Genomic DNA, 22659 nt, shown 5'->3' on the forward strand with positions numbered 1-22659 from the left:
TTCTCGACCCAGTCCCGCTTCGAGCAGTGCGGGCGTCTGTGCATTAAGGTTGGACCCTACTGGAATGCAGGGAGGGGTCTCTGCATTGTCCGAGGTGGCAGATACTGCATAAGCCGGGATAGCGCCCCTGCTATTGGAGGATTAGTTCTTCCTAATCTAGACAGCCAAGCAATCTCGCAAATTTGGAAAGCCCGAGCGACGGCCTAACAAGGGTGCTCTGACAATAAGAGGTGGCTGGCAATTGTGAGCGCTCGAGTCCTTCGGACATGCAAATACTTGTCCAAGGATCTAAAATGAACGCCCATAGCGGGATCGATCAGGATATACCCTCTGGATTCAATACATGTTAACTCGTTCATACTAATGAAAGACTCACTTTGCGCTGCGAAAGGGCTGGCTGCGGATTTTTCGCCCGGAACTTGAATCGAGCCTTGTACATTGCAACTTGCATATAGGAAAGATGGAGAACTTCGACAATGGTGACTGGGAGACTCTGGAACACTTTGGCATCAGGGTATATTGGGAGTATGGATTTTGTATCTAGGTAGGGACAAGTATTCCCAAATTACGTATAGCTCCCCTCCAGGGGTCTATAGAAATCACCAATCTATCCCCGAGGTGTCCCTCTCGAATATTGGATGCTCTAGAAACATCCCGGGATTGTCCTTCCCTTAATCCCCAGCCAAGTGTGTCTGTTCCCTTGGCATGCATTATAATACCGGCCTTTCCCTTCCCGAATCCCGTTATCTCCAAAACAAGCTCTCAGAAGTGGGTTGGGTTGCCAGAGATCAAAAGCTCGGCGTGTCTCCTGGAATATACGAAGGCGAATGCCTAGTCCTCGGTAAATGCCGATTGTATAGTACGACACCAAGCAAAAGAGCCGGGTCATCAACTCTGGCAAGAGCTGCGGGGAGCTCCGCCGCGCGAGTCGCGAGGTTGCTGGGAAACCCCCACAGATTGGGAAGGACTTGCTCGTTGTGAAGATTAGCTTTCTCTGATTTAGAAAATAATAGCATCGCGCGCAGGTTGATTTCAGATCGTGATTGATCGGAGGCTTTAGACTTAGCAGGCTCTCGTGCTAGTCGACTAGCTAGGGTGATTTGGCAGGCCGAATGCCAGCTAGTAGTAGGCCGGTACGAGAGTTGTATGGACTGGGCATTCATGCCCCGATTCCAATCATAAATGCCTGATAAGCTGAAAAATTGATGCAAGTCCGTCTTTACCTTTCTTTTCTATTCCTTTCTTTCTACTTGCAAACACTGAATGTTGGAGAGAGGGTCGCACCGCTGCGGCCAGGAAAACTCACCCGCCCATCAAGTCGACGGTTACTGGAGCTTTCTCGGCAGGCTAATTTAGCGTCCTGCAGCGAGAAGGTCGGAGGGGCGAGTCTTGTCGCTCACTTGTTTTGGTGGGTCCGAACGCCGAAATCAAGCCTTGCCTAGTCAAGCTTCCCAGACACGATGGGACCTGCCAGGAATTGGCGAGACCCTGATGGGAAGTCCAACGTCGAATATCTCTCTATTTCTCCACCAGATAACCGCGGTACCCGATGGTTTTTCTTTCTCACCTCCGAGGGTTTCGATTATCCCGTATTACACTAGCCCCATCACTCTTGACCACTCTTGACTCGAGCTCTGGATCAAGCACTGGAGATGTAGCCTATCGGCTCAATGTTCGGAAAATACGGTAGCATGCATGGTGCACATGGGCTTGTCAAAGTCAAATGGACTGTCAAATGGGCTCGTAATGAACCGGTGTCCAGCGAAACTTAGAAACTTTCTCCTACGCCAGAAAGGATCATGCATTGCAGCAGTTCCCCGCACGCGCGAGTATAGATAGAAAAAGGCCCGAGGGGCCCTGGGAACAAGGGATTCTTCTTCGATTCTTCTGCTAGAGACCTCTATTTCTGAAGATTGCCCAATCTTTTTTTCGAGATGACTCTGCTCACGGCATTCATTGCAGCCGCCTCTTTGCCTCTGGCAGATCTTGCAAGCGCAGAAAGAATCCTAGGTGCTTATATCTTCCAGCGCCATGGTGATCGCACGGCAAAGGCTCTGGCCCCAACCAAGCTGACTGATCTGGGATACAATGAGGAGTACCTGAGCGGTAGTTTCTTTAATGATCGTTATATCTCGAGCAACTCGGCATATCACATTGAAGGCATCAGCTCCCCTGTCGTCAACTTAGCTCAAATCGCCGCGAGTGCGCCGCAGGACAATGTGATTCAAACCTCTGGCCAGGCCTTCTTGCAAGGCCTTTACCCGCCTCTGGGCTCCTCGGCGAGTGAGAGACTGCGCAATGGCTCAACAATCCACTTGCCATTAAGCGGGTATCAGCTTATTCCAATGGGGGATGTGCAGTCCGGCTCTGGCAGTGAAGACAACACTTGGCTCGAAAGCACCTCGACATGCAGCAAAGCCACGCTGAGCAGCAATGCATATTACTATTCTACCTCGTATGAGGAGTTGCAATTGTCTACCAGCAAGATGTACCAATCACTCACTTCTCTGACCAACAACACCATTCCAGCTAGCCAGATGAGCTACAAGAATGCATACACTATCTGGGATCTGTTCAACGTGGCACTCATCCACAACTCCACCTTCCCCAGCTCCAGTATCCTATCAGACAACTGGCAAGAGCTGTTTGTGCTGGCCAATATCCATGAGTTTAATCTCGCGTATAACAGCTCGGACACAATCCGCGCTATCGCTGGTATGAATTTGGCCGGCGAAGTCCTCACGGCTCTCAATAAGACAATCGCCGGAGGCAAGACCAAGCTGAATATCCAATTTGGTGCGTACTCAACGTTCCTGTCCTACTTTGGTCTTTCGGGACTCAGCTCGATGAACAACTTTACTGGCATGCCTGACTACGCCTCGTCAATGGCATGGGAGCTTGTCACGAATGCCCCTGGCACTGGTATTCCTTCCAAATCAGAGATCAACGTCCGCTTCATGTTCCATAATGGAACAAGCATCACGGGCTCTACGGATCTGCAGGCCTATCCACTGTTTGCTCAGTCGGCCGTGCAGATTCCTTGGACACAGTTTGTCGACTCGACGAACAAGTTTGCGATCACCTCCCAGCAGCAATGGTGTCAGGTATGTGGCAATAGCACTGGTATCTGCGCTACTACTTCCGATACGACTACCAGTGCGTCCTCCTCTAAGGCATCTTCTGGCGGTCTGAGTCTTGCGGATGCGGGGGTGATTGGTGCGATGGTGACTCTGGGTGTCCTCGCCGGCTTGTCCGTCCTGCTGATGCTGATTTTCAATCTCCGGCTTGTGCGCAAAAGTACCCTTGCCGCCATCAATCGCGGCTCAGAGGCCTCCCTGACGCCCGCGCCCGTCAAATCTTCATCATAGTAAAAGTCACAAACGAGTACTTTCTGTTCGGGTTCAATCTCTTAGCTATTCTATTAATTGATAGGACGCAATCTGAATTTTCACTTCCCATCAAAGTCTGCCTTGGAGTAGAATACTTCTTTTATTGTGCTATATTCTTTGCTGGATGCCCGCATGACTTGAAACATAGATCGATGTGATATTCGCGGGCGGTGATTGGAGGCGGGACCGGCGCCGATCGTCAACGGCCAGTTCGTTCCAACCTCGGCCCCCTGAGTAAACATCCCAACATCTCAATCCCACGACGCTCTCTACGCCATGCTACTGCTATAAAATGACTTCCATACTTTCCTGGCTCCGGCGAATTTATTCGCTCGACACCCTTGACACTCGTTTCACCTCCTCTGCGACCACTCCGGCTACCGCAGCCGCCGACACGCGACCACCCTCCGCGAAAGATGCCCGCGCTAATGCCATTGCCCAGGGCGCGTCCGCACCGCTCTGGCGTACCCCGGAGTTCTTCATTTACTACATATTCTTCATCACCCTCGTTCCATTGATGTTCAAAACGGTGGCTGATGCCTCAAAAGGTGAGTGGATGGCCGGGAAAGTAGCGAGAGCGCAGGACGTCAAGATGCTGATTCTGGATTGAAATGACAGACACTCACCCAATCTACTCTGAATACTCCCATCTTCTATCCCCAGGCTGGATTCCAGGGCGGCTTGTGGTGAGTCTTCTGATCTGCCCGTCATCTATGACTGGAGGGGGCGCAAGCCTTAACTGACCCGTGTACATTGAACAACCTCAGGACAACTCCGACGCCCAGTATGCCAGCTTCCGTGACAACATCCCTGCCCTTGTGCTACTTCTCATTGCCCATCCCCTTGTTCGCCGAGTCTACCAGTTTTTCACAAGCCGGCCAAGGAACGAAACAAAGCCATCTCACCCATCCGCGGCCATCACAGGCGATGTCCAACTCGAACAACGGATGCGCTTTGACTTTGGATTTGGGTTGATTTTCATAACCGCCCTCCACGGAATCTCTGCGCTCAAAGTCCTACTGATTCTGTTTGTCAACTATAAGATTGGCAAAGCTCTTCCTCGATCCTATGTCCCCGCAGCAACATGGACATTCAATATCTGCATCCTGTTCGCCAATGAGTTATGCGGTGGATATCCACTGGAAGTTTTGGCGACAATTCTGGCGCCGAAAACCACAGGAAGCAAGACGTCGTTACTCGTCGAGTGGGCCAAAAGCCTGGATAACTTTGGGGGGATTATGCCGCGCTGGGAGGTTCTCTTCAAGGTTACCGTGTTGCGGCTGATCAGCTTCAACATGGACTTTTACTGGAGTATCGACTATTCTGCGGCCAGTCCCATTGAAGTATGACATTTCGCCCCCTTCCATTGAGTGTTCGACAAGCACAGCTAACAGATTTCCACAAGAAGAAGCAACTCGACCCCGCGAACCTCTCTGACCGAGACCGGGTCAAAATCCCCGCCGAGCCGGCCGCCTTCAGCATGCGTAACTTTATCGCCTACGTTCTGTACTCGCCGCTCTATCTCGCCGGCCCCATCCTGACCTTCAATGACTATGTTTCGCAGCAGCGATACACATCACCATCCTTGACACGCTCACGCTCACGCACTGTTCTCTACGGAATCCGGTTCTTTCTCACACTCCTCTGCATGGAACTCATCCTCCACTATATCTATGCAGTCGCAATCTCCAAATCCTCGCCCAATTGGTCTCTATTCACCCCAGGTCAGCTGAGCATGCTGGCCTTCTTCAACCTTCACATAATCTGGCTGAAACTCCTCATCCCATGGCGCTTCTTTCGTCTATGGGCCCTCATCGACGGCATCGACCCTCCAGAAAACATGGTCCGCTGCATGTCCAACAACTACTCCGCGTCTGGCTTCTGGCGCGGGTGGCACCGCTCCTACAATCGCTGGGTGGTCCGCTATATTTACGTCCCCTTGGGCGGCGGCGGCGGCGGCGGACAGCGTCCTGCCGGCGCTAAGCCCTCTTCAACTCCTCCCTCGGGCTTCATGGTAAAATTCCAGCGTATCCGCAACACGCTGCTGGTCTTCACATTTGTTGCTATCTGGCACGACATCAACCTGCGCCTTCTGATGTGGAGCTGGCTCATCACGCTCTTCGTTTTGCCCGAAGTCCTGGCTGGTATGCTTTTCCCCGCCAATCGGTGGCGCTCGCGCCCTACCGCATACAGGGTCCTTAGTGGCCTCGGTTCCGTGGGTAATATACTCATGATGATGATTGCAAACCTTGTTGGCTTTGCTCTTGGCCTGGATGGATTGAAGGATCTGCTGGCCAGCTTGACAGGCTCGTACTCTGGAGTCGCGTACATGATCTCGTGTTGTCTAGTGCTGTTTGTGGGAGTGCAGGTCATGTTTGAGATTCGCGAGGATGAATTGCGAGCGGGTATCAATTTGAAGTGCTGAGTTGAATGTTTTCTTTCTTCAACCTTTTTGCTTCCTCAATGATTATGCCGATGGAAACTCGAAATTATACAAGCAAGAATAGAAAAGAATTTTAATGAAAAAAATTGAATTAAGGCACGAATTGCTTGTTTGGTTATGGGTGCTAATCGTAATGTCGTAATTGGAGGCAAAAATACAAACTGCCATAAAGGTGTATCCTTGCTCCGATATTATACAATTGTGGATATATTTTATCCATCTTAAAAGAACGCTCCACATCTTGAATCCTCGTGAACCCGGTAGCAATCAAGCCCGCATGTCCTCAAGTGACAACTTTTGCATCGGATTTTGCCCCAGTATCCACACATACAGCAAAAGGAGCGCGGTGGTTGCGCCGAGAGGGGTGGCCTGGCACGAGAGGCATTGTATGACAACGCTGGCTCTGCCAACAGGCGCTGCATTATCCGGTCTGAGGGCATAGTCGGTGCGTAGGAGCGGAGGAGGGGATCGTCGTCATGTTCGGTTTTGAGAAGTTTGGGCTTTTTCTCCTCCGCATCCGTCTCGGGATCGGTAGTCATTGTCTCTGCAGCTGATGGGGCTGGTGTTGGTGTAGAAGAAGCGGCCATAGCAGCTGACGGACGTTTCCGTCGCGCGGCACTGCTGGATACCGGCGTTTCGCTTCGTCGCGCTGCAGCCACCTTTGCTTTTACCCTCGAGGGCACTGCAGCCCCGATATTCGCTGTCCCCGGGGGCACGGTGACTCCGCCACCCCCAGCAGCAATCGCTGCCTCCTCGTCGTCAAGGTGATTCCGAAAAGTCTTCTGTGACTGCAGGATACGGCGAACGTTGGAGGTTGTCTTCGTTCGAGAGGCGCGCGCGCCGGCTTCTTTTGCTGGTTTCGCCGGGACGGTAATCTGCACATCTCGGTGATTCTCACGATCGAGTTCTGCAAGATGTCGTACAATGGCATTTGCACGTCGTGAGGAGATGTCGCCGCCTTTGCCAGCGTCGCGAATTCCGCGTTTGCGGCCAAGGGACGGAGCCATGGCAGCTTTGGCAGGGTCAAACCCCCGGTCTGCGACGTATGTCCAGCCGGGGGTTGCATGTGATGAGGAGTCAGGAAGCAGTTGAACACGGAACATGGTTCCTTCTCTTGAGCCGTGATACCTGGTCACAGGGAATGTTGAGGGGACAAAGTTGTGGATGAGGAAGTCGTCCTGATAACGCGATGTTTGTCTGGTTTGCATGGAAGACGTAGCCCGTCGCGGGCCCGCGCGGGCGTCCATTTGACGGGAGCTCGGATGGTCCACTCGCCCCGGGCGTTCTTACCGCTACAATTGCCACCAAGAGCCGTCACAACGTAAGCTCAGCCCATGTTTTAATGATAATATTGTCGTTTCTAATTCTTTCAGAAATCTTCCCATCATGTCTGCCCGGACAAAGCTATTTCTGCCGCTGCGCGGACGCGTTGTCGCCCGATCTTTCTCGGTCTCCCGTCCGCGATGGGAGGCTGCCCCGCTACCTGCACGAAAGCCAGTTGGAGCGTTTCGAGGAGGGTATGTCTATTCGACCTGATCATTTTATGATGCTCTTTATCCGCTGCCCTTGCGTTCTTGGTGCGAAATCTCTAACTTCTAGCAGCGTTTTCGGCTTTCTGACCGGTGCGGTTGTTGCCGGTGCATCTGTCTACTACTACATTCTCGGGGATTATCGTGTCGCAAATGAGATGCTGTCAGATGATATCTCGGTAAGCACTCTCTTCATATCTTTCGCAACACTCGTTCACCTTCAGATACTTACTGGATGACTTCTTCTTCCCCATCCGACCTGGGGAAGATGGTGTCACTACTTAAAAGGCTCTTCAATCCGCCACGATCAAGCTTCAGTCCTATATTTCAGAACTGGAAGCTCGTGTAGACCAGTTGAAGAAAAAGAAATAATGAACTTTGTGTTCAAGTTGTTTTATTATATGTAACTACTAGTTGATTGGGTGTTCGAAGGGGTTTTGCATTGATTTTTATCCCCGACTATCTATCTTTAACTCAAATTTGTCCGAATACCATATCTGTTACTTGATTTCAGAATAAGGAAATAGGGCTTTATGCTGTCGTTTGAATCCCTTATTTGATCGTCGCGGAGTGCCATGGTTTGAGAGTCGACGGCGAAGACGTGACGTTGAGGGGGGGGAGATCCCAGTCTATAATTCCCAATTAGTTATATCCATACTCTTCCAGGCTATCGCTAGAAAGCTGGTATATGATAACATCTCTGTGGCCAACCGGGAATGATAGAAATAGATATCATGATTCCTGGCTTGTCAAAAGGGGCAATTTCCTGTCCTTCTTACACTCTCCTATCTGCCAGGACGATTTCATGCAGTGAAGGAAAATATATATTCGCACTCGTTGTCCAGGCTCTTTTTCCAAGCAAAGCCGACAACTTTGAAGTTCATGAATGCTGTTGATTACCACCATCTAAGCCCAAGCCTTTCAGATATATGAGAATATTGATATATTCCAATTATCGATGGCTAGGGGCACTATCTAGTGGCTTGCCATAGATATTTGACACAATACATGCTATATTCTAAGAAAATCCACCCCGATTGGAAATGCGGTGAACGCTAATTGGGAGCAATACAGCATTTTCAACAAAGAATAAAAATAAGGTATATATTGCAAAATGAAATTACCAAACCAAGGGGAAATCGCTGTGGCCAATACAGGGCATGCAGCTATACAGAAAGTGTGTCAGGTAACCTTTAATTCGCCATCGTACTCTCGTTGAATAGGTCTGCCAATAGATCATCAAGGCACACCGCCATATCAGCATTCTCCATACCATATGTGCTCTCAAACACATAGATGCTCAGGCGATCAAAAAAGGGCCGTAATACCCGCTCAAAAATCTCATCTTTGGCGGTTTCACGGATGCGGTCCGAGATGAGCCATGGCCGCTTGAGTCCTCCGCGTACGATAGGTTCAGAGGGCTCACCATGCACCATCGGTGAGAATACACCGCGGGGACCAAAGCTCTGAGAAACCTCATCAGCCAAGGCTACTGGCTCCCAGCGATCTGGCGGGTAAACGGCGTCAATGGTATCAGTTACAAAGAGCCATTCCATGAGCTGGAAGTCGTCCGGCGCGACAACCAGTAGGATATCGAGAAGTTTGCAGGCTTGCAGCAGCGAGTAGGAGTTGTAAAGCTCGGACTGTGGGGTTTGGGGAACGGCCGAGACAGCGTCTTGCAGTTCACCATTGATAAGCGGCCAAAATGGAGCGATGGCAGTGTTGGAAGTTTTGATCACCACCGCACGGAGCACCATATAAATCTCTGCTCGTGTCGCGGACGACGGCGAAGAAGAGCTGGTAGCGGCGAGAAGGTCTTCTAATTTTTGCAGCAGACTCGGAAGCTCGGCCACAAAATAGTCCTCATTTGCAGATAGGATGAGGAGCGCAGTGCGACGGAGATTGAGCTGCGCTTTGCGATCTGCGTCCAGTCGCGCCGCAGATGCCCCGACGCCAAACATGATTCCCGCTGCGCTGGGGGGTGGGATACGAACCAATAGTTCTGTCAGGCGATCTTTATCAACCAGCGTCCATTGTCGCAGAAGGTCCATCCAACAGTTCTTCACAAGATCCACATGCAAACCAAAAAAGCGTGGATCATTGAATGCATCTGCGATATCTTTTTTCCACAGCTTAGCTGCCGCAGGCACCTTGGCCATTTGCTGCAGAAGCGTCATGACGTTGCGGTTGAGATTGTTGGGGAATAGACGAGAACGAATAAGCGGGCCAACGACATTCGCTGAGACTCCGCTAATGGCTGTGTTGATACGGTCCGAGTCACCCAAGGTTGCGAGGAAGGAAGGCATGGAGACAGCGAGGATGCTCAACATGTCATCTGGCCCAGTATGTGATACCGCAGTACGGTCATAATCTAGTGATGACCTCGCCAAGAGGCTAGAGTCTTGATTCAGCCCCAAAGGCTTGCTTGTAAATACGGCAGTCAATAGCCGTAATACAACGTCCTAAAAACAAAAATTAGTAAAACAGTAAAATGATACGGGTTGAGAGAACGCACGCCTAACTCCTTGCGCATGCGTCGGTCTTCGCCAAAAGTCGTATTTTCCAATTTTGCACCCAGAATGGCTGCAAATTCAATCAAACGTGGTAGGATTTGTCGGTGAGGAAAAGGATTACTGAGCACATCTCGCAAAAAAGTTGTGCAGTCGGTCCAAATCTCGTCAAGGAAGTCGTCATCCAAAGAGCGGGCATAAGCAACTAGGAAGCTGGCGAGCTCGGATTCAGACAAATTGGAAGACATAGATGATTTGCGGTTATTTTCCAGCGCAGCGGGATTTGTGCGTGTATAGATCGCATTGAAAACAGCCGGAATGGCAATCTTTGGGCTTGAGCCATCAAGAGTGTGCAGAAGATTGAAAATGAGGGACGCGGTTTCAGTATCAGACTTAGTCCACATTTCAACAAGTGTCTCTAGACATTCCAGAGCTTCGGCGGTGAAAAAATGCTCCAAAATTCGGCGTGACCGGTTTCGCATTCGCAGGGACGTGTATTGAAACGACGCAATCGACTCGGAGTCTGGAGGCGGTCCGCTCCGATCTCCAGCACCCCATGCCCATATAGAGAAACAAAGACGAACAGCATCTTGGAAGCAAAGCAGAACTGTCAGTCTGTCATTGGCGGTATTGGAACGCGCCTGACTGCCATCTGAATTGAAAACACCTGATACCATATTGCCGAAAAAGCCCTGAGGCTGATCTGGGCTCTTGGCTGCTGGGGCATTTGCCTCTTCCAGAAGAAGGCGCTCGTGAGCATTGGCAATGCAGGTCTCAAGGCCAGTAAGCAGAGAAATGGTGACATGCTCCGAACGATCTTGCGGCCAGTCTTCCGTTTGCTGAAAAGCAAGCTGGAGTCTCTTGAACGATTCCCTAATTTCTCGACAAAAGCATTCTACAAGTATGAGGAGTATTTGGAAAATAGAGTGCGAATAGAGTGGGAGCACCTCGCAGAGTAAACCGATCCACTTATCCACAATCTCTCGCGACTTCGCCGAGCTGATACCTTTAAGCAGGCAGTCGAGGAGTCTTTCGGGAGGACGAGGAAGCTGAGGCATTGAGGGCCCTCTGTCGGCCTTGTCGCTGGTAAATGACAAGATGGAGGGACTAGTCAAACGCTCACGGGAAATTGCATGTTGATTTTTCGGCCGAGGAGGAACCGGCGGCAAGTAGGCTTGAGCAAAGCGTACTTTGAGGGCTGCGAGAAGCGCATCAATAATAGCACCCTGTACCATAATGCTTTTTCCTTCATCACAAGAGACTAGGAGGTGATCGACAAGGAATTCATCAATGCCTGACTCAACCAGATCCTCAGCACCAGGGCCCAAGAGAAGTTGTCGCATGAGATGAAGAGCATCCTTTTGTAGCCTTTCTCCTTCCGGTGTAGTTGATACCGAACTAGGCACTTGATCACCGACGATCTTAAGAGAGGCTTCAAAAACGGATGCATGGAGACTTTTCACATTTGCACTGCCTATTTTCAAAATATTGCGTAAGTTGTAGGATTTTGGGGATCTTACAAGAAAAGACTTACCTTCAGATGGCGTGAGATCGGCGCGCTTTTCTGGCTGGCCCGCAGTGTGGGTGAGGAGCGTAATCCATCCGTTATGAGAAAGGGTAGAAATGATGTTTGAAACAGTTCGCACAAGGTAGTTACATTCCTTGTAATCATCTGGTGAGATCGCCTGGTTATTCTCCGCATCACTGGGGCTATCGCGTTCGAACAATTCTTCAAGCTTCGAGACAACAAGAAGAAATATTCTGAAAGGGGATTAGTTTAGGGTCATGAAACGTCCAAACATTCAATGGATTGGACATTACCTATGAATGGAAGGCAGATCTTGAAGCCACTGCTGGACATTTTGGGAAATGTCACCAGGTTCTTGAGAAAGAAGGTCAAGAACTATGAAAAGGGGGCGCTCGAGAAGAGAACATTGATAAGAGAACGGGGTTCCCCCAACGTCAAGCACTTGTTTAGGGGGTTGATCATGTGTTCCATGGTGACTATGGTTCCAGAGAACGAAGAACTTCTCCGCTTGGTCTTCGGATGACAGATGGTAGGAACTGGTACCTGCAGCCTTGACCATCAATGTTGTAATGGAAGCCTCAACAAGGTGATCAACCCAAGAAATGGAATGGAGTAACCACAAGCACCGAACAGCCTCGACATGAAATTTCGGGCTCAAAGGGGACAAATACTGCCATAGTCGTTCAACCATGCTCGGGATAAGATCACTCGCATCGACATATGATACATAGAAGCCAGGACTTTGAATGAAGAATAAATTAGTCACAACAGAAGCAATAGTGCAGACGATTGCGAATGACGCTGTTGTGGGACTGTCACTTCTTGTAGCAAGTCTCTTTGATATTGCCTCGTAAAACCGCCTATCCCGAAGAATCCGGGACTTGGGAAGTTTTTGAAGCAATGTTAACAGGATGTTAAGCTTCTCGTGAAGCGACGAGGCTGATTCATCTCCTTCGAGGGCTTCAATAGATAGTTCGTGTGCCTCACGAACGATAATCTCACCGATATGTTTTGGAGCAAACGGAAGAGGCGGAAGTTCCAGACTGTTCTTGCTGCGCTCATAGAAATTATGAACCTTTTTCATAATGTCACTGTTACGAGCCTTTGTATCGGCTGCCGCAGACTTTTCGGATCCGGTCTTTCTTGAGAACACTCTTTCAGTGAGCAATGGCGTCAATGACATCAGAACTTTGTGCAATGAATCAGATACGGCTTGTCTCTGAGCGTAATTTTTGGGAGATGGTGTCTTCAGAGATGAAAGCTCGCGCATTTTAACCAGTACCGAGACTGTCAACAGAGGGATGTGAATTTGAATCATGTCTTCTTCTCGCACATTGAAATTCTCGAGAATGAACTGCGCGAGGCCAAGGCTGCGCAAGACTTGAGCATTGTCAGTATCCGCATCACTTGGGCGGAAATCAACGAGACCGAGAAGTTCAGAAAAAATAACGCTGCTTTCCACACCATCGAAGAAGGCGCTTGCACTACGGAAAACCTCATCGAAGTGATTTTTAGGCGCTTGGCTTCCAAATTCTTGAACGCTGTGCACGGTGGGGAGAAATATCGCAGGTACAATATACCCACCGATCTCCCACCGATCCATCAGCGAAAGGGCAATTCTAAATGGCTTTGTCCTTTCAGATGGAGTACTAGGAGATTGCTTGATCATGTTCAGTAGACCATTGACTAGAGGCTGTAGACCAACACGGCTGAAGTATTGAGATTGCGAGAGCTCATTTCCGTCAACAGACGACGACCGAGCTATTTCAGAAGAAGGCTTCCGACCGTCTATGGAGGCACGGTCATTTGCAGGCTCGGGACCAAGGAACCATGCCCACAATCGGCGATTCAAGCTCATGTCTCGCCGAGCGACCACCCCCACGGCGGCAATGATCAGTGTTTGAAGATCATTATTGGTAATTCGAGACTGTAAGACGGGAGAGTTCAGAGGAAGGTGGGTTACCAGTAGGTCGAGGAAATTCCGCTGGACTAGGAGCTGCTCATCAGACAAGCCCGACGCGAAGCACCGAACAAGTAGACCCGGCTCCGGAAGAATTACCGAGTCTGCTGCAGCCAGCATCTCAGGTGGGATGTCTTTTACTTCTTTGCTACCTGTCGTGCTTGGTCGGCGGTCAGCAATACCCAGCTTTGGGAGATAGCGATTCAGGTATGCGAGCACGCCAAGGCGACGGCTGGAGTTGGTAATGGAGGCAAGGAACAGGCATTGCCAGAAGTATTGACCTGATGCTTCAGCCTCGGAGGTTCGCTGTGTTTCAAGGCGGACGGAAGCGTCTCGAAGCTTGTTGATAATCCGTAACGTTGGCTCAAAATCATCGCTTGTTTCCTCCTCCAACCCGGGAAGCAGTGCTAGAAGGACTGCTTTCAGAGCGGGGCGGATGGCCCAAGGCTCCAGGTCAACAATGTACCCTTCGACCAAAGACAGAAAAAGCGGGCGAACAGTGAGCGAGGCGAAGGTCAGGGTTGGGGCAAGACCGGGCAGGTATAACGGCAAATCGTGAGAGAGACCCTCGATCTAGGTACAAGTCCATTGTATAAGTAAACATACATCACGCTTATTAGCATATGCACATACCTTAATCAACCCAAATATGTACGTGTAAACTTCAAGGGCCTTCTGATGCACGCCTGAAGGCAACGATGGATTTAAACATTGCGCAAGGCGTTTCGAGACTAACACCTTGTGGGGGACAACTGGTTGGTCGGGACGGTGGGTTTGTAATGCCTATGCAATTGTCAATGATACATCTCAATGCGATCACTCCTCCTGGTGTTTTCACCTTCAGTAGACGGCTGAGGAAGGAGATGTAGTCGGCCCATTCTTGTAGGGCATTATCGAATAGCGACAGCGCCCGTTCGACGCTGGACGCATAGCGGCGATAGTTCTTGTCTTTCTTGAGTGACCCTGTTGCTCAGAAAACGATGTCAGGATTAGGTTCTCTTGAAACGAGGGCTACATGGGGGGAGGAGGTACTGACCTTCTTTGCCTTGGAGCCGCGAGCGCGTCAAGGAGCTTTCGGAGCTTGCGGGGGAGTTCGACCTCGGAAAGGTGCTCGGATCAAGGCTCATGGTGCCAATGACGGAGAGTGAATGAATGCAAAGGCTTCAGAATGCACTCCGTCATATTTAAAACATCGAATATGACCCGGTTGGTCGGGGAAGTTGAGCGTTGATTGAAGTTGAAAGGGCCACGCAGGCGGCCACATTGGATGTTTGTCCGCCTTGGAGCTGCTCCCTCTCGCCGACTCGCCGACCCACCGATCGACGTCAGCGTCGAACAACGTTCCTGACTTTCCACCTGAAACGCGATCCAGGTCGCTCCGGGACACTTGGATTCCGTCTTCTCCTCGATGATGCAAAATTCATGAGTTAATGCCCCGCGCCCAGCGATTGCGTTCAGAAGCGCACGCCAATTGCGGGGATGAGTACTCCACCACCGACCACCAAGAGCGATACCCGCGATGAACCTCCCATCGAGAACTCGACACCTCCCTCGGACCATGACGTTTTCTATGCCGATATGAGGAGTCGTAACCCCAGTCCAGAGGGCCCGCGACCACCCTTGCCTCCGCGACCGAACACCTTGAGCCTTTTGAACGATGAAGCGTCGAATCTACAGTCAGAGGCGACCACGGCTATCTCCAGGGCAGAGATTGGTACACATTTACCAGACGGGGGAGGAAGTGCCTATTCAACACTGGCTGTCCGAGGTTTCTCGCGTGGCTTAAAGGCAAGGGCGAGTCTCAGCCACTTGGCTAGTCCAAAAGGAAGTGAGGCTGGAGACTCGGCCAGTATTCGAAGCTCAGTCCAAAACAGCGAGGCCGGTGATGTGGAGGCGCTTTTCAAAGACTTCGTTGCAACAACAGCTACGGACAATCTTGATACTGCAAGCTTACTTCACTACCCCGAATTCCCAGCCGACGATGTGGATGACGACGGGTTTTTGAATGAGTTTGAGCCGGTGGGCGAACTGGATGAAGACGCGAGTAACGAAGGTAAGAGATATAGAGAGACATCACGGCTCCATAGTAGTTTTTTTATTACAAGATGAAGCTAAGCTGATCGCTTTCATAGACTCACTTCTCCAACGGTGGAAAGCAAAGAAGAAACACTTCATGATTCTTTCTGCTGCCGGTAAGCCGATTTGGACCCGACATGGTGATGGGACCTTGATCTCGAGCTATGTGGGAGTCGTTCAAACTATCATATCATTCTACGAAGGTTCAGACGATCGATTACGAGGTTTCATGGCCGGAGACACGAAATTTGTTGTTGTGACTCGAGGTTCATTACATCTCGTTGCGATTAGTCGCATGATGGAAAGCGACAATCAACTCAGACTACAACTGGAGGCTCTGTATATGCAAATTCTTTCAACATTAACTCTGCCGTCTCTTACTCATATCTTCTCTGTTCGACCATCTACCGATTTGAAACGGCCATTACAGGGGTCGGAGACACTTCTATCATCGCTGGCCGATAGCTTCACACGCGGATCACCGTCTACACTACTGTCTGCCTTGGAGTGTCTGAAGCTTCGAAAGGTGCATCGCCAGGCTATTAATAATGCGTTGTTGAAGACCAGAGCGACCAATTTACTATATGGATTGGTCGTTGCTGGTGGACGTCTCGTGAGTGTCGTCCGGCCAAAGAAGCACTCACTACATCCGGGTGATCTACAACTTCTCTTCAACATGATATTTGAAGCCGATGGCGTCAAAGCGGGTGGTGGAGAGAGCTGGATTCCAGTTTGTCTGCCCGGCTTCAACAGTAGCGGGTATCTATATATGTACGTCAGTTTCCTAGATCTTCGCAATGACGCCGAAGAAAATGAGGAAATTTCTAAGGATGAATCGGTCGCCATCGTCCTGATAAGCCCGGATAAAGAAAGCTTTTTTTGAGATGCAAGGGATGCGAAACGCTCTCCTTGAGGTTGGTTCATCTATCGCTGGAAAAAGTCTACAGATCAAGGCTAATCAAGTAACAGCAAATGGAGAAAATTGGTAGTCTGGAAGTAATTACATCGGCTATTGACCATGGCAGACCGGTGACCACCGACATTGTGCCCGGAACCGTATTACATCATTTCATGTACAAGTCCCGGGCAAATGTTCAATTTACTGTATCATCTTTCTCGCCTGAATTCGACTCCATCTCCCGCCGGCGAAGGTCAGTACATTTCTTGATGTATTCTCGGTGGACAATACAAATTCTAACAGACTTTCCAGATTGATGTCAATATACAACAATATACATGCTAGCATTCACGCCAAAAACACTCATGTCAAGGTTCACCACTCCGTTTCACGATCAGCAAGCGCATTCGCGTGGGTGACCCCTGTATTTGAGCTTTATTGCATCGCTGAGCCCAATGCCAATCGAAATTCCTTGGTGCAGAGTGCCAATAAGATAGTACAATGGGTACAGCAAGAAGAAGAAAGACTATTCATCATTGGCGGCGCTGTACGTATTCCCTCGAAAAGGTTGCTGGGCGTGAATTAACAGCAATCATAGGTTTTCTGAACACAGTAAAGCAATCGATTGCTCTCATAGGAGACCATTCGCTTGAAACCCTTGTACATAGTTTCCTGCAAATATACCTACCATGAATGTAGATTTGTTACTATTCTTGCTATCCAAGTTTCATATTCCGCCCGCCTATGTAAGGTATTTATATCAATGGCTAGACAGAAAATGTAGATAGATACACCGAGGATAACACAATCACCCTTTAGTCGATAGAGTCGTCCCGTAGATTGAAGAGCTGGCGCATAATCTCTCCAGATTTGCTGCGGAGTCCATCGTGATACATGGTGTTGGTTATGAATTGCTTGATACCTTTGATCTTGGCAGCGGTTTTGGTGGCTAGATCGAAAGGGACATACATATCGTCCACATAGGTGGCAGCGTAGACCGGCACTTCATTCTTAGCCAGCTGCGCCTCGTCATACAAGGCAGGCCAGTCTTTGGTCGTGGCCAAGATTTCTGCTACCTCATGGATATGATTGAGCTCGTGATATGACTCAAACATATCTCTCAGGACCTGAAGGTTATCATGACATGTCAGATCCTTATAACTTGTTTAAAAGGCTATTCAGTCAATCCTCACCATCTCTCCGGTGAAATAAATCTCTGACTGCGACTCTGTAACCTGGAAGCGAGGACTTGCAGCACGACGCCTCTGTGCAGACCACCGGGATGCTTTTCTACATGAAATTGTTAGCCATGTATCTCAAGTCTGGGTAGACATGTTGTGGCTCACCCTTGGCAGTAGATCGCCTCATGCAGGACGGCGTAAATGACATTCTTGTCCATGCCGCCGTTGCTGTCAATGATAGCAAGAGTAGGAACAGTGAGAGATCCGAGGATGCGCAGATCATTCCAAGCTCGTAAAACGATTTCTCATCATAGTCAGCAACAAAGCCTGTGATTGTCGTTTCAACCGAGAACATCAAAAAAGTAATGCATACCGTGTAAAGAATCAATACCGCCTGTCGAGTATTAGTTTGAATTCTCTTAATTCATAATTTTCTCAAATGATTATGCTTTACGTACCATGAAATCCAAGCATAATGCCCAATTCTAGGAACCGAGAGGTCGTCAGCCATCCAGAAGGCAGAGCGACTCTGTTATCATCAAGGTATTTGATGATGTTCTTGACTCGCTCTGCATCCTCAGGAAACTTGGCATAATAGGCTTTGTTTCTTTCTTCCAGTTTCTCTATTCTATCTGTTATTGAGAGCACTTGTATATATCATCTTTATGAATGGACACTTGCCAAAGGTCTGCGAATAAACTGGGTCCGGGTCACTAACAAGGCCTGGCAGGCCACCGCAGATGAATGCCTCATTGAGTCCCTCAGGGCTGGTGATGAAAGTGCGTTAGTAAACGCGCATGCGGCTTATGGAATGGAGTTTTGATTGAAGAACATGATGTCTGGGGCTCACAATTTCGACAGATACGTGACCGCACAGAAGCCACCAAAGCTTTGACCGATAATACTCCATTTGCGCTGGTCCTCTGGATAGTCTTGGGTCAAGCATTTTCGGATAGCTTCACAGTCACGAACAATATTGTCTGCGCGAAAATTCTTCAGGTACTCGGCCTGTCTGACAGCATCTCCTTGGCGAGCTAGAGTCCCGGCCGTGATCGTTGAGCTCAGGCCAGTACCACGTTGGTCTAGAAAGAGAACCTAGATTCTAATGAGTTTATGTCGAAATCGCTAGAGATGCTCAAAGCACAACCCGAGATAGGTTTGTGAAGTCCAGAGGGACATACCTGGTACCCCCTATTGAGAGCCGGCTCAACCATGCCGTAATTTTGCGGGGCACCGCATCCAAAACCCGGTCCTCCCTGGAGATAGACTAGCCAGGGTAATTTAGAATCGTCTTTGGTGGGCTGGACTGGCTTATTTAGGCGAGAGACACTTCGAGCGAAGAGCCTCAGAGTGCCCTCGTTGGGCTTGTTGTAATCGATAGGGACATCGAAAAATAGCTCAGCCACGCGAAGTTTCCCTAGAATTTAGTCAACCCCATCGGAGGTATTGAGGCTAGACTACATGGGATACTTACCGGGCACATTATGGAATTGCCGATCGATCAGTTTTGCAGCCATGGTCGGAATGGGAGACTGGTTGGTCTCTTACTCTCTTTAAATGAGGATAATAATGTTGAGGGCCGGGAGGGCAAGCGGAAGAGGTCGACTGCGGTGAACTGGCGCCTTTCGGCCCGCTCGACAACCCCGAACACTTCTACTGCGTACCCAACTCTGGAATTCCCTCCGTGTTGGACAGTTCCATTTCCAACCCGTCTCGTTGATTCGGCTTATCGCCTGACGCGGCCAATTTATCTTCCTCGATCTCAGTCTTCCGAAGGTAGTCACTTCATGGCATAACTCGGTGTTACCGACAAGAATAAAATCTGTACCTAACGTGGGGCTCTTACCGTGCGGTTGCTCAATTGAAAGCGGCATGTAGGTTAACTTATTTAAACGCATCGATCTTGACTCTAGACTGCAGGTGATGGTCCATTAATCTTATTACAGCTAGCTCGAAGTGCACTGAAGTTGAAAGATTATATTGACATAATTATTGTTGGATATTGCTAAAGAAACTGCTTTCAGAAATGTTGACATCTTGGGGTCATCCTAGAGACACTTGGTTCCCTAGCATAGTGTATAGGTATATGTCAATCTTAGTGTGTTCTATAACAGGAGATAGGTAATAAGCCCCTTTCCTCTATGATGCTCCATTCTTAAATGCACCTGTGTCATTGTCATCGTCGTCGTAATTAGCTTTTCTTGAGGGCTTCAGAAAATTCGTACTCTGTCAAGGTGCGTGTGAGAGTTGGAGTAGCAGAGCACGACAAGGTGTAGGATCGTCGCACCCACATCGGAGTCGGACATTTCTGGGCAAAGGCATTCTATTTGACGGATTCGGTCTAGCTCAGACATGCGAGCATCCCATGGTTCCTATTGAGATATACTATACAATTTATGTAAAGTTCATTGAAGCGGTTTAGAGGCCGATTGTGAGGCATTTCTTGTCTTCGTGCCGCAAACTTCTGCTCAGTACAGGCCATTTTCCAGCTCTACAAGACGGATCCCCCTACATTACATTTTCCCCACCGTCATCGTGGCTCTTCCAAAGCTCCATTTGACTGCCTTGCCGGAAACCTCAGTCCGGGCCATTTCCTTACTTACTTGGGTAGATCTCTTCTAGGTGCGCCAGTGAGGTCTATCTCGATCGTGTATGCGCCGTCTATCCGAGCTCTCTGTGTACAGATCTACCGTCCGTCTAGTATTATCCGCGATGAAACATTTTCAGAGGACTTCTTACAAAATCTTGGATCCTATTCGCGCCGTCTGCTTGCTGTACCGGATGTGCGCAATTTTTGCGGATATCTTGATCTGGTGGATATCTTGACCATGTTAATATTGAAATTGTCACAACAACCGCCGTCTCTGAGGTCCTTATTCATTAACCTGGAACTGCGTCACGACCCTCCTTTTGACACTTAGGCGGTGATGGGACAGCAGTCCGACTGCAGGATTTAGGCGTGTGCTCCATCACTGCGACTCTCCGATGATACTTCTTGTGGTGCTGCCATTTTGGCGGACAATTGAATTCTTAACTTACATGCGCTCAAGCACTTCACAGCGACAATCAAGTCTTACAGTTTATGGAGACCGTGAGCGGGAATTCTGGAAGTGTACCGATCCATGCATGACGCGCAAGGGCGAGACTGAATGTTAATGTTTGCGGGCTTCATAGTGTATTCACATAAACTATCCATCAATTAATGACACGGTTTCCTTAATCGCTTCAAAATTGATTGAGTGTTGAAATAAACATTGGGGAAATGGTAACAACACCAACAGTAGAGGCAAAATCAGGCTTAATTTTTCAAGAAAGCATACAAAAAATTGATTAAATGCGCATAATCCAATACAATCATATGTGGCAAATTCATTTGACTAAAATTATTTTTAATTCTTTCCAAATTCTCCGTGATTTTGTGCAGATAACAGTTGCAGTTAACAAAAGATGCGTTGACGTTACAAATATAAGCTTATCTGCTTCGGGCAGGTCCAGACGCATTCTTTCCGCGAGCCTTGTTGATCAAATCCCGAACTCGTCTTGAGATCCCGGCCTCTACCGCAGCATAAATCGTGCCGGTTCTGGTTCGAGGAACAAGCCACACACCAAAATGCAAGAATCCAGACTTCAAGAACTGTGGGAGGTCTCACAAGGAAAATGGGAATCCACTGTTCTCCCCACAGCCGAAGATTTGGCCCGCGCCCGGGCCTCCTTGCCTACAAGCCTTCCAGAAAAAGGTTCCAGCCTTAAATATGTTCAACAGCATATCTTGAATGATATTGTGCCGGCTTTCAATGGAGGAAGTATCAGTGCCAACTATTATGGGTTCATAACTGGCGGCGCCACGCCGGCCGCAGTCTTTGCAGATCATGTTGTATCTACCTATGACCAGAATGTTCAAGTTCATTTGCCCAACCACTCTATCGTCACAGATGTCGAATTCAAGGCCCTCGGTCTCCTTGCAGATCTTTTTCGACTCGATCGGGCCACTTGGCATAATGGAACCTTCACTACCGGTGCCACTGCAAGCAACATTCTCGGTCTTGCCTGTGGACGAGAATTTGTTCTTCGCGAAGCCGCAGAAAGACAAGGCATTGCAATAAGGAGTGTAGGCGAGGAAGGCTTATTTGAAGTTCTATCTGCACTAAAGCTTTCTGGGATCCAAGTCCTTTCCACGCTACCACATTCATCATTGGTTAAAGCTGCCGGTGTTTTGGGCATTGGCCGTGCCAATGTTCGTAATGTTTGCCGTGCTGACAACCCTCTGCATTTTGACCTCGACAAACTAGAGGAGGAGCTTGCCAAATCTGAAAAAGCCAGTATCGTCGCTGTTTCTTGTGGAGAAGTTAATACAGGTCGCTTTGCAACAACTTTGGAGGATTTGAAACAGATTCGCCAGCTGTGTAACAAGTACGGAGCGTGGCTACATGCAGATGGCGCATTTGGTATCTTTGCCCGTGTCTTGGATGACAACTCAGAGTTTGCCGCAGTTAGAAATGGAGGCGATGGCATTGAATTGGTGGATTCTATCACTGGAGATGGTCACAAGCTACTGAACGTGCCCTATGACTGTGGATTCTTCTTCTGCCGTCACCCGGATCTGGCCTCCAAAGTCTTCCAGAATGCCAATGCTGCTTATCTGACTGCCGGTGCTACGGACGGCCCTACGATCCCATCGCCTTTGAATATCGGCATCGAAAACTCTCGTAGGTTCAGAGCTCTGCCGGTATACGCGTCGTTGCTTTTCTACGGGAGCGATGGGTATCGAGAGATGCTCCAGCGACAGATCCGGCTTGCTCGGGAAATCTACGAGTGGATCTTCGATCATCCATCCTACACGGCTCTTCCTGAGACAACTTCAAAGCCGAATCTTTTGAGCCAAACATTCATGTGTGTATTGTTCCGTGCTAAGGATGACGATTTGAATTGTGAGCTGGCAAGGAGGATCAATCATACTTCAAGAATGTTTGTCTCTGGTACAAGTTGGGACGGAGCCCCTGCATGTCGCATTGCAATTTCCAACTGGAGAGTTGATGTTGCAAGAGATCTTGCTTTGGTAACTAGTGTTTTGGAGCAGGTCGCCTTGAAATAGATTTTTTAGTTTTAAGTGTTAGTGAGACATAGCAGCCTGCAAATATATTAATA

At 49.1% G+C, this 22659-nt stretch overlaps 8 protein-coding genes across 8 annotated transcripts; 5 read left to right on the top strand and 3 right to left on the bottom strand.

Annotated features, from left to right (window-relative positions):
• Window positions 1–1934: 1934 nt before the first annotated feature.
• N7462_010766 (uncharacterized protein) lies at window positions 1935–3368 on the top strand (the record flags this gene model as incomplete). The annotated part of the gene is made up of 1 exon (XM_057082480.1): window positions 1935–3368. One exon carries the CDS (start codon window positions 1935–1937, stop codon window positions 3366–3368), a length of 1434 nt encoding a protein of 477 aa, XP_056929520.1.
• Window positions 3369–3681: 313 nt separating this feature from the next.
• Window positions 3682–5814, top strand: N7462_010767 (putative glycerol:H+ symporter (Gup1); the record flags this gene model as incomplete). The annotated part of the gene is made up of 4 exons (XM_057082481.1): window positions 3682–3937; window positions 4008–4075; window positions 4157–4732; window positions 4795–5814. The coding sequence occupies 4 exons, from the start codon at window positions 3682–3684 to the stop codon at window positions 5812–5814; spliced, it is 1920 nt and encodes a 639-aa protein (XP_056929521.1).
• A 239-nt stretch (window positions 5815–6053) lies between these two features.
• Window positions 6054–6935, bottom strand: N7462_010768 (putative HIT finger domain protein; the record flags this gene model as incomplete). The annotated part of the gene is made up of 1 exon (XM_057082482.1): window positions 6054–6935. One exon carries the CDS (start codon window positions 6933–6935, stop codon window positions 6054–6056), a length of 882 nt encoding a protein of 293 aa, XP_056929522.1.
• Window positions 6936–7206: 271 nt separating this feature from the next.
• Window positions 7207–7733, top strand: N7462_010769 (uncharacterized protein; the record flags this gene model as incomplete). The annotated part of the gene is made up of 3 exons (XM_057082483.1): window positions 7207–7349; window positions 7435–7573; window positions 7650–7733. Coding segments are annotated over 3 exons (366 nt in total), but the record flags the coding sequence as incomplete, so codon positions are not given.
• Window positions 7734–8554: 821 nt separating this feature from the next.
• On the bottom strand, window positions 8555–14486 carry N7462_010770 (dopey family protein; the record flags this gene model as incomplete). The annotated part of the gene is made up of 7 exons (XM_057082484.1): window positions 8555–9823; window positions 9877–11345; window positions 11406–11632; window positions 11693–13932; window positions 13993–14142; window positions 14198–14322; window positions 14396–14486. The coding sequence occupies 7 exons, from the start codon at window positions 14484–14486 to the stop codon at window positions 8555–8557; spliced, it is 5571 nt and encodes a 1856-aa protein (XP_056929524.1).
• Window positions 14487–14838: 352 nt separating this feature from the next.
• Window positions 14839–16940, top strand: N7462_010771 (guanine nucleotide exchange factor MON1; the record flags this gene model as incomplete). The annotated part of the gene is made up of 5 exons (XM_057082485.1): window positions 14839–15412; window positions 15492–16273; window positions 16405–16586; window positions 16646–16880; window positions 16932–16940. The coding sequence occupies 5 exons, from the start codon at window positions 14839–14841 to the stop codon at window positions 16938–16940; spliced, it is 1782 nt and encodes a 593-aa protein (XP_056929525.1).
• Window positions 16941–17148: 208 nt separating this feature from the next.
• N7462_010772 (proline iminopeptidase) lies at window positions 17149–19031 on the bottom strand (the record flags this gene model as incomplete). Its single annotated transcript, XM_057082486.1, has 9 exons — window positions 17149–17460; window positions 17527–17623; window positions 17680–17818; window positions 17888–17908; window positions 17973–18146; window positions 18190–18281; window positions 18365–18609; window positions 18696–18931; window positions 18989–19031. 9 exons carry the CDS (start codon window positions 19029–19031, stop codon window positions 17149–17151), a joined length of 1359 nt encoding a protein of 452 aa, XP_056929526.1.
• Window positions 19032–21124: 2093 nt separating this feature from the next.
• N7462_010773 (pyridoxal phosphate-dependent decarboxylase family protein) lies at window positions 21125–22606 on the top strand (the record flags this gene model as incomplete). The annotated part of the gene is made up of 1 exon (XM_057082487.1): window positions 21125–22606. One exon carries the CDS (start codon window positions 21125–21127, stop codon window positions 22604–22606), a length of 1482 nt encoding a protein of 493 aa, XP_056929527.1.
• Between the last annotated feature and the right edge of the window lie 53 nt (window positions 22607–22659).

This window comes from Penicillium macrosclerotiorum (assembly GCF_028827735.1).
Source record: "Penicillium macrosclerotiorum strain IBT 26536 chromosome Unknown utg000010l_segment0_segment0, whole genome shotgun sequence".
NCBI lineage: Eukaryota > Fungi > Ascomycota > Eurotiomycetes > Eurotiales > Aspergillaceae > Penicillium > Penicillium macrosclerotiorum.